General features: G+C 55.3%; 1 protein-coding gene across 1 annotated transcript in view; it reads right to left on the bottom strand.

Moving 5' to 3' along the window:
* Positions 1–1,277: 1,277 nt before the first annotated feature.
* plekhm3 (pleckstrin homology domain containing, family M, member 3) overlaps positions 1,278–10,000 on the bottom strand; it is a gene marked incomplete at both ends in the record, with an annotated part of 12,159 nt that continues 3,436 nt past the window's right edge. Inside the window, 2 exons of the mRNA XM_083697651.1 lie at positions 1,278–1,471; positions 1,648–1,793. Of these exons, the coding sequence (XP_083553777.1) occupies positions 1,278–1,471; positions 1,648–1,793 (340 nt within the window). The remainder of the gene's footprint in view (positions 1,472–1,647; positions 1,794–10,000) is intronic.

The raw sequence follows: 10,000 nt of genomic DNA, 5'->3' as shown, positions 1-10,000 counted from the left end.
GACCCCCTCACGTAAACACAGTCCCCTCATTCCCAGCATGCGCACACACACACACACACACACACACACACACAGACTCTGTACCTTCCACTTGTTTGGTGGAACACACACACTCCTCCTGATGTCCAGGACATCTCCCCTCTGCAGCCTTCCTCTCCCCAGCAGCCTTCCTCTCCCTCTCAGCAGCCTTCCTCTCCCTCTCAGCAGCCTTCCTCTCCCTCTCTGCAGCCTTCCTCTCCCCAGCAGCCTTCCTCTCCCTCTCAGCAGCCTTCCTCTCCCCAGCAGCCTTCCTCTCCCTCTCAGCAGCCTTCCTCTCCCTCTCAGCAGCCTTCCTCTCCCTCTCAGCAGCCTTCCTCTCCCCAGCAGCCTTCCTCTCCCTCTCTGCAGCCTTCCTCTCCCCAGCAGCCTTCCTCTCCCTCTCAGCAGCCTTCCTCTCCCTCTCAGCAGCCTTCCTCTCCCCAGCAGCCTTCCTCTCCCCAGCAGCCTTCCTCTCCCCAGCAGCCTTCCTCTCCCTCTCTGCAGCCTTCCTCTCCCCAGCAGCCTTCCTCTCCCTCTCTGCAGCCTTCCTCTCCCTCCCAGCAGCCTTCCTCTCCCTCTCAGCAGCCTTCCTCTCCCCAGCAGCCTTCCTCTCCCTCTCAGCAGCCTTCCTCTCCCCAGCAGCCTTCCTCTCCCTCTCAGCAGCCTTCCTCTCCCCAGCAGCCTTCCTCTCCCTCTCAGCAGCCTTCCTCTCCCTCTCTGCAGCCTTCCTCTCCCCAGCAGCCTTCCTCTCCCCAGCAGCCTTCCTCTCCCTCTCTGCAGCCTTCCTCTCCCCAGCAGCCTTCCTCTCCCTCTCTGCAGCCTTCCTCTCCCTCTCTGCAGCCTTCCTCTCCCCAGCAGCCTTCCTCTCCCTCTCAGCAGCCTTCCTCTCCCCAGCAGCCTTCCTCTCCCTCTCTGCAGCCTTCCTCTCCCTCTCTGCTGGACTGCCTGACTGGGTCGCCCCAGCCTGTGTTGTTCATTCACTGACTACTACCGTGTGTGTCGCGGTGGAGGCCGGTAGAGGCCGGTGGAGGTAGAAATCGGAGGACGGGGCTCGTTGTAACGCATGGAACAGAATGAGGAACGCTATCAAAACGCCTGTGTTGGATCGCGTTCCTCATTCCGTTCTGTGAGTGACCAATGAGCCCCGTCCTCCGATGACTACCTCCCCAGGCCTCCCCCCGGCCTCCTCTCTGGCCTCCCTGCCGGCCTCCCCTGTCCTCTCCCCAGGCCCCCCCCCCCCCCCCCCTCCCCGGTGGTACCTGCGGCGGAGGTCCTCTGCGACGGCGGTGCGGCAGCTGAACAGGTAGGCCCTGAGGGACTGCAGCTGCTGACGCAGACGCAGCACGGCGGCCAGACCCTCGCTGTGCTCGTACAGACACGGGTTCAGCTGCTGCACATCCAGCAGGGGCTCCTCGTACACAAACTCCAGGAACTCCTTGGCCTGCTTGGACACCTTGAGGGGGGGGGGGAGTGGGGAATGGACAGGGTGTAAGTAGTGGTCGTTGGGACACATTGGGATGTGGTACTGTGGCTGTGTGTTTTTGTGTGTGTGTGTGTGTGTGTGCATGTGTCTTTCAGTCTGTCTGTCTATGAGTGTGTGTGTGTGTGTGTGTGTGTGTGTGGACCCACCTTGTGCCTGCTGGTGTCCCAGTTGTGCAGCAGGCGGGCGGGGATGAGGAACAGGTTGTCGTGGTGACAACTCTGGCAGTAGTACCAGCCACTGTAGTAACACACCTTGGCCTTGCCCCGGGACAACCCTACTGGCTTCTGGCATCCTGGGGAGGGAGAGAGAGGGGGAGCTGTGAGTGTGAGTGTGTGTGTGTCTGTGTCTGTCTGTGTGTGTATGTCTCTCTCTGTGTGTCTGTCTGTGAGTGTGTGTATGTGAGTGTGTGTGTTTGTGTGTGTGTGTGAGTGTGTGTGTCTGACCGACTGCAACTAATGTCCTAGCATAGTGCTCAAAGGTGAGCGATAAAGTCCCTGATTTATTAGGCATCACCTGTTGCAACAGCCAGGTAACACTGAGTTCACCTGAGAGGGCTCGGCTTGGGGCCGCCGCACGTCAGGTGACTGAGCGGGTCGTTAGGGGCCGCTAATCGGTCGAGCCACCGGGTCAGAGTCTGGGGGCCCCTACACTCTGTTAATATGTGGCAGTTTATGGGCCCCCACTTCTAATGGCCCTGGAACCACATGCAACCAAGCAGACCAACATCCTCAAAGACACGTCTTCAGACCTTCGCTCCAGCGAGTTTCTCTCAACCGCAGTTGAGGCTGAAGTGCCGAGATCAGAACGTTTCCCCCTCAGCGACGTAGCCACAACAGAAGGGACTTCAATGCGTAACCGTCTAACAAACAGCAGAGGAGGAGGAGGGAATCCTCGGTTCTATTCAGGTTCTTAGTTGTTCTGCTTGCTTTGTCTCTCTCTCTCTCTCTGTCTGTCTTTATTGTTCCTGGTTTCCCCCCCCAAACACGTGGGGCCCCAGGGGCGACCGGCACACCGCACAGGAACCCAAACAGGTGACCGCGGACATGGCAGGTGTCCCTTATCCTGGCGATCTGGGAAAGACGGGGGCCGGGAACGCCATGGAGGAAGAAAGGAAACGAGACAGGGAGAAGGAAGCGTGGGGGGGGGGAGAGGGAAGCAGACGGATACGGACTTGCAGGCTGTTCTCGCTGGACCGTGGAGCCTGCCTCCGTACTTCACAGAGTCTGGAGAGGGGGAAGAGATCAGACGTGGATAGAGAGAGAGAGAGAGAGAGAGAGGGAGAGAGAGAGAGAGAGAGGGAGAGAGAGACAGAGAGGAAGAAAACACGTCTGAAAACACAGAGAAAGGCTATCAGCTAAGACGAGGCTATCAGACCAGGAGATCTGGACCTGACTAGAGCCAGAAGAATGACAATAATACAAGTCTCTGATTTCTGCTTTATCTGACTGGGCCTTTCAAGAGGGATGTTGTTGAAGAAGCAGTCAACAGAATACAGGGGGAACTCACAGACCGGCGCTGTTCCGCTACGCTGCTGTACTCATCAAAACCTCTGGATAATGACTCTCAAGAAAAACAGCTTCAGTAGCTGCGTGCGTATTCACTTAACATGCAGGCTACATGCGTGACATCAATGTGCAAACCTACTAAAGCGCCAGTGATTAAATATAGAACGGTAAATCTCGAGTCAACAGCATAATTACCATAATGTCTTCCTTAAGGTCCACTCCTGCTTGAGGACTACTTCACCCATCAGGGTTCTCTATGATTGAGTCGTACGCTACATAAACGCCCACCCATTACACAGTAAAAGAGCCCGATAAATTACTGAGCAGGGACCTGACCGACGTGCTCCTGTTTCCCTTGGAGAGAGAGACAAGAGAGGTAGAGAAAGAGAGAGGGCCCTTTCTAAACCCCAACCATCTCCTGCTCCTTCCTAACCCCCAACCATCTGCTCTCCATCCTAAACCCCAACCATTTGCTCTCCTTCCTGAACCCCAACCATGTTCTGCTCCTTCCTAACCCCCAACCATCTGTTCTCCATCCTAAACCCCAACAATCTCCTGCTCCTTCCTAAACCTACAACCATCTCCTGCTCTCCTTCCTAAACCCCAACCATCTGCTCTCCTTCCTGAACCCCAACCATCTCCTGCTCTCCTTCCTAAACCCCAACCATGTCCTGCTCCTTCCTAAACCCCAACCATCTTCTGCTCCTTCCTAAACCCCAATCATCTCCTTCTCCTTCCTAAACCCCAACCATCTCTTGCTCTCCATCCTGAACCCCAACCATGTCCTGCTCTCCTTCCTAATCCCCAACCATCTCCTGCTCTCCTTCCTAATCCCCAACCATCTCCTGCTCTCCTTCCTGAACCCCAATCATCTCCTGCTCTCCTTTCTAATCCCCAACCATCTCCATCCTAAACCCCAACCATCTCCTGCTCCTTCCTAATCCCCAACCATCTCCTGCTCTCCTTCCAAAACCCCAACCATCTCCTGCTCCTTCCTAAACCCCAACCATCTCCTGCTCCTTCCTAATCCCCAACCATCTCCTGCTCCTTCCTAAACCCCAACCATCTCCTGCTCCTTCCTAAACCCCAACCATCTCCTGCTCTCCTTCCAAAACCCCAACCATCCCCTGCTCCTTCCTAAACCCCAACCATCTCCTGCTCCTTCCTAAACCCCAACCATCTCCTGCTCTCCTTCCTAAACTCCAACCATCTCCTGCTCCTTCCTAAACCCCAACCATCTCCTGCTCTCCTTCCTAAACCCCAACCATCTCCTGCTCCTTCCTAAACCCCAACCATCTCCTGCTCTCCTTCCTAAACTCCAACCATCTCCTGCTCCTTCCTAAACCCCAACCATCTCCTGCTCTCCTTCCTAAACCCCAACCATCTCCTGCTCCTTCCTAAACCTACAACCAATGGGTATAAACACAGGAGGTGCCTTGGCTCTGGCTGAGGTTACAAGCCAACATCAGGCCCACTGGGGCTAATGTAAACATGAGGTTTTTGGGGCAGGGACCCCAGTCTATAAAAAGGCAGAGGTAGAGTCTGTGTGTGTGTGTGTGTGTGTGTGTGTGTGTGTCTCTGGTGCTGGAGGTTGCAGGGCGAACCACAGACCACGCGGCTGGGTGTCGTATGTCGAGGCTCCCCTGTAATCAGGCCGAGGAGCGCAGCGCAAACCCACACTCACCAACCCCCAGCTCCATAAATAACACACACACACACTCTCTCACTCACTCTCTCACTCACTCACTCACTCACTCACTCACTCACTCACTCACTCACTCACTCACTCACTCACTCACTCACTCACTCACTCACTCACTCACTCACTCACTCACTCACTCACTCACTCACTCACTCACTCACTCACTCACTCACTCACTCACTCACTCACTCACTCACTCACTCACTCACTCACTCACTCACTCACTCACTCACTCACTCACTCACTCACTCACTCACTCCCCCAGAAACCCAGGCCCGCCCGCTGCCCGTCCACACACCCTCCCTGGGATTGGTGCCATCGAGGTTCTCTTTCTCTCTCCAAAGAGCACCTCAGAACTATCCATCTCCAGTGATTGCAGAGCATCGGTCCAAACATCGCCGTTTACATAAGATAAACGACACCTTGGGGTTGGCGTGTTTGACATCCACGACACGCGTTGATCAGCGTTTCTATATCTGACCCACGATCGACTGCATTGGTGTTTTAGCAGGCCTTAATGCCATACCGGGGAAGGGCTGATGTGAATGTCAGTTCTATAGCGGCGGTTGAGGGCGATGTGGACCGCTCTTTGCGACAGTGTGTGTGTGTGTGTGTGTGTGTGTGTGTGACAGTGACAGCCTCCGTGGCCGGCGTCCAGCGGCAGGCGATGGTCAGCAGCCAGAACGTTGTGTCACTTCTGGGAAGGAGCTGGCCAGTGGCGGACCGCAGCCACTGGGCCTCGCGCTGCCGTCGCCGGTCGGAAGAAGAGGAAAACAATCACGAGCGCATATGGTCCTTCTTATTCATGGGCATGTCCTTCTCCCCAAAGCCACAGCTCCGGCACACAGCAAGAGGCTGAGGGAAGGCTGGCTTTGGCCTGCCAGGGAGGAGAGGTACTCCGGGTCGACCAGGGACGGCCCCAGCCCCCATGGGAACCTGCCCTCTGGGGAACCTGCCCTCTGGGGATGCCCCGCAAGTGTGGGAAAGAACTGTGGACTGAAACCCCAAGGACCGACCGGCTCGTACTCCCACTTGAGAGGCTGGCGTAAAGATTCACCCAAAAGCTGCCCCTGTCGCCCCAAAATGGCTGCCGTTTAGCAGACGGGGAGGGAGACGTGTTATGGCGCTGCAGGCCTACCTGCCGTGGTGGAGCTGCAGCTCCGTGTCTTGTTCCCGGAGTGGGAAAGGGTCACTCCAGGAGTGGGTCTCCTTCTCAACCACGCTTTCAACTGTCCCGACGGCTTGGACCACCGCACCTCTGAGGGACATGGGCCGCTGTGTTTGTGCATGTGCGTGCATGTGTGTGTGTGTGCATGTGTGTGTGCGTGTGTCTATATAGGAGCAAAGACAAGAGGTCCTGGCTTTGATGTGTCTCATTCACGCCGACAAACACTCCAATGAAATTGTGTGTGAAGGGAGAAAAGCGTGTGAGAGTGTGTGTGTGTGTGCGAGTGTGTGTGTGTGTGTTGCTAGGGTGGGGGGGATGCACAGCCCATCTTTTGATGTGAACACCCACCCACCCACCTCCCCCCCCCCCCCCCCTCCCCTCCTTCCCCACACCTACTGATTCCCACCAGACCCAGCGCCCCTCAGTCCCTCACCCGCCCCCCCCAACCACCCACCCACCCGCCCCCCCACCCCTACAGACGGACAGTGGAGCCCTCCTCCCTACAAAGGCTTCTTCTTCTCTGAGGACCCTGTGAATCTACCCTGGCTGAAAGACAGGGGTCAAGCAAACTTGTAGAGAAACCTGGGGGGGAGACGCATTCAGTACCCATAAAAGGTAGTAGTACGTGTGTGTGTGTGTGTGTGTGTGTGTGTGTGTGTGCGTGCGTGCCTGTGTGTTGGGGAGGGGGGGGGGGGTTCAAGCTTCAAACAGACCCTGACCCCCCCCCCCCCTCCCCAAAAGCCTCCTCCTTGATAAAAACACAACCCTGTGCTCCCCCCAGTGTAATTAGCTGAATAAATATTGCTCATTAAATACCGATCCCGTTTGGTTTTGATGTTACAGGGACAAGCGCTTGCTATAGATGGGGGCGGGGCACGCATATGCATACGCTGAGCTGTTCTATGGACTTGAAACGAGTTCAAAAAGACGAAACAAACGGCACACAGGTTTCACCACAGATCTCCTCCGTCTCAGGCTGCCTAGTTCTCTCTGTGGCGAAAGCTCCACACACACACACACACACACACACACACACACACACACACAGTGACACACACACACACAGACACACAGTGACACACACACACACACACAGTGTGGAATAACACGATGTGGAGAGTGGGTTTGGAGCGGGCCGGGAACAGAGTACACGTCACATGCTTTCATCTGACAGGAGATGCACATCAAATGAATAAAGGCCATAGAGTGGGTCCACATCCAGGTTCTGAGAGGGTTCTGAGGGTTCTGAGAGGAGCTCACACGGACGCAACAACACGGTGTCTGAGCTGGTCCCTCTCCACTCAAAAGGACAACAGAGGGAGAGAGAGAGAGAGAGAGAGAGAGAGAGGGAGAGAGAGAGAGAGAGAGAGAGAGAGAGAGAGAGGGAGAGATAGAGAGAGAGGGAGGGAGAGAGAGAGAGGGAGAGAGAGAGAGGGAGAGAGAGAGAGGGAGGGAGAGAGAGAGATAGGAGGAGGATTTGAGTCAGCTTTTCTCAGGGGCAGGGGGGAGAGTTTGGCGATCGCGGGGGAGGACGGGCCAGAAAGGGGTTCAGGCTGGGAGAAGGATTGTTTTTGTGGTTGTTTTGTTGCATTTTTGGTGCCATTGTTGCTTTGGTCCTTTTTGCTAAATTCCTAGGGCACTAAGTTGCTGAGGTCTGAGGGGTAATTAGAAGGCATCAGAGCCCTGCTGAAAGGCTGCACATGCCCAGAAGCCCCCCACACAGAGGGAGGGGGCAAATCCAGCCTTTATGGGGGCTGACAAATTGGGACCGGGGGGGTGTCAGTGGGGAAAGAGGCAAAGGGTGCTCAATCAAAGCCTGGAGACAGAAGGACGAAGGCTACAGTAATTGGGACCCCTGAACCCCTCCTACACCCGCAGCCCCCTGCTTCACACCCTGTCCATTGTCCTCAGTGTCGGCCTCACAATGGCAGCTTCCCCTCCTCCGCCTCCCCTCTCTCCCACTCACTCTCTCTATCGCTCTCTCTCCCTCTCTTTCACTCTCTCTCTCTCCCCATCTCTCTCTCTCACCCTCCCTTTCACTCTTTCTCTCTCTACTTTCTCTCTACTCTCCCTCTCTCTCTGCCTGCTGCCTCTGCCACCACCACCCTCCTCCTCCTCCTCCTGACCCCCCCCCCCCCCCCCTCCTTCCCACTAATCCCTGTGACAGGGCCTTGGAGGCCAGGGATATTTGTTTAGGGAAAAGCCATTAAAGTCTAATACAACAGGCTGGCCCCTGACTCCCCCATCCACAGCTCTAAGTGACTGACAAGAACAAGCAGTCAAAAGGAAACTGGCACGCTACCAAGGAGGGAGGGGCGGGAGGAGGGGGAGGGGGAAAAAGAAAGGGGGAGGGAGAGAGCAAGAAGGAAGGGGAAGAGAGAGAGAGAGAGAGTGACAGAGAGAGAAAGAGACAGAGCCCAGTGAGAAGCAGGGGAACCGTGTGAGTCTGAATGAGAGAGCGAGAGAGAGAGAGAGAGACTGAGAGAAGGAGAAAGGGGAAAAGAACGAGAGAGTAACAGGGAGAATGAGTAGAAGAAAGGAGGTGTGAGCTGGGGAGGACCGGCTGTATCCAGCTGTTACTCTCTCCCTTTGGGTTTGGACATGTCTCATTCAACAACGTCCCCCCACTCCCTCCCCTCCCCTCCCGAAGGCCCTGAATCAAACAATTACGTTTCCGCATTGACCACCATCGCATCCCGGGTTTCTTTCTTTGATTTTTTTGCAGCTTTTATGCCGACCAATTATGGTCAGGTGCCCCTGCTCCCCTTTCAGCCCCGGCTGCATTCATACACCAGTTGTTACACGGGAGAGGGAGGAAAAAAACACTCATTCATTCCCTTTTTTTCGAGCGGACCGGTCTCACACCCGCGGAGACCAAACGCCGCGCCGCCATTTATCCAGCTGTCAGATTCATCGGGTGGCGAGGTGCATCCGTTGGCGTGGGGCGGCCGAGGCCGAGGGAGGGAGGTACTGAGAGCGGTGGGTGATGTCACTCCGCCAGGAGAGTTATGGACTGTTAGGTACGGTAGCTGTACCCCGACAGATACACCCCTACGCTTACAGTACCAGTCAAAAGTCTGGACACACCTTCTCAATCAATGGTTTTACTTGCTTTTTTATTATTTTCTACATTGTAGATTAATATTGAAGACATCAAAACTATGAAGGAGCACATATGGAATTATGTAGTAAACAAAAAAGTGTTAAACAAACCAGAATATGTTTTATATTTTAGTAGCCACCTTTTGCTTTGATGACAGCTCTGCACACTCTTGGCAAGGTGTGTCCAGACTTTTGACTGGTGCTGTAGATATGCACGTCATAACAGATATAACACAAGATGGAATATCTCGACGTGTAAAGATAGATGTGTAAGATAGTCAACAGATGTACTGTGGGAGAGAGAGAGATGTTCATTGGGCCATGAGCAGATGTGGGGGAAAGGTGGGTGTTTTGGGGGACGGTGGAGGAGGAGGGGTCTGTGACTGTGTGTGTGTGTGTGTGGGGGGGGGGGGGAGGTACCCTGGGAGCTCAAAGAGCCAGTGAGGGCCCCAGACACCTTGATCCCCAGCCGGCTCCCAGGCCTGTTTGAAGCCCACCACAACAAAGCCGCCTCCACCAAAGGCAACGCCGCACAGGACCATGGGTAATGGCACGTTGTCGCGCAGTAAAAAAAATAAGAAAAACAAACAGGGGAGGGTGTGTGTGTGTGTGTGTGTGGGGAGGGGGGGGGAGGGGAACCTCATGTGAAATGACAGACCAAATCTGATGACCATGTATTGAGTTGGGAGGGAGCTTTTGTTTGTTTAGGCTGTTTGTTTGTTTATCTGGAACAAACAAACAAGGGAAAGGATCCGAGGACGCGGGTCTGGAGTTCAGGACAGACCGCTGGAGCGGGTTTCTCTGAGCCGACACGGGTCTGGAGTTCAGGACAGGCCGCTGGAGCGGGGTTCTCTGAGCCGACACGGGTCTGGAGTTCAGGACAGGCCGCTGGAGCGGGGTTCTCTGAGCCGACACGGGTCTGGAGTTCAGGACAGACCGTTGGAGCGGGTTTCTCTGGGCCGACACGGTGGAGCCGGTGGTGAAATCCCTCCGCTAAGTCACAGATAAGTAAATGACTCCCA

This window comes from Argentina silus (genome assembly GCF_951799395.1).
Source record: "Argentina silus genome assembly, contig: scaffold_461, whole genome shotgun sequence".
Classification (NCBI taxonomy): domain Eukaryota; kingdom Metazoa; phylum Chordata; class Actinopteri; order Argentiniformes; family Argentinidae; genus Argentina; species Argentina silus.
This window is presented reverse-complemented; position numbering and strand designations above follow the sequence as displayed.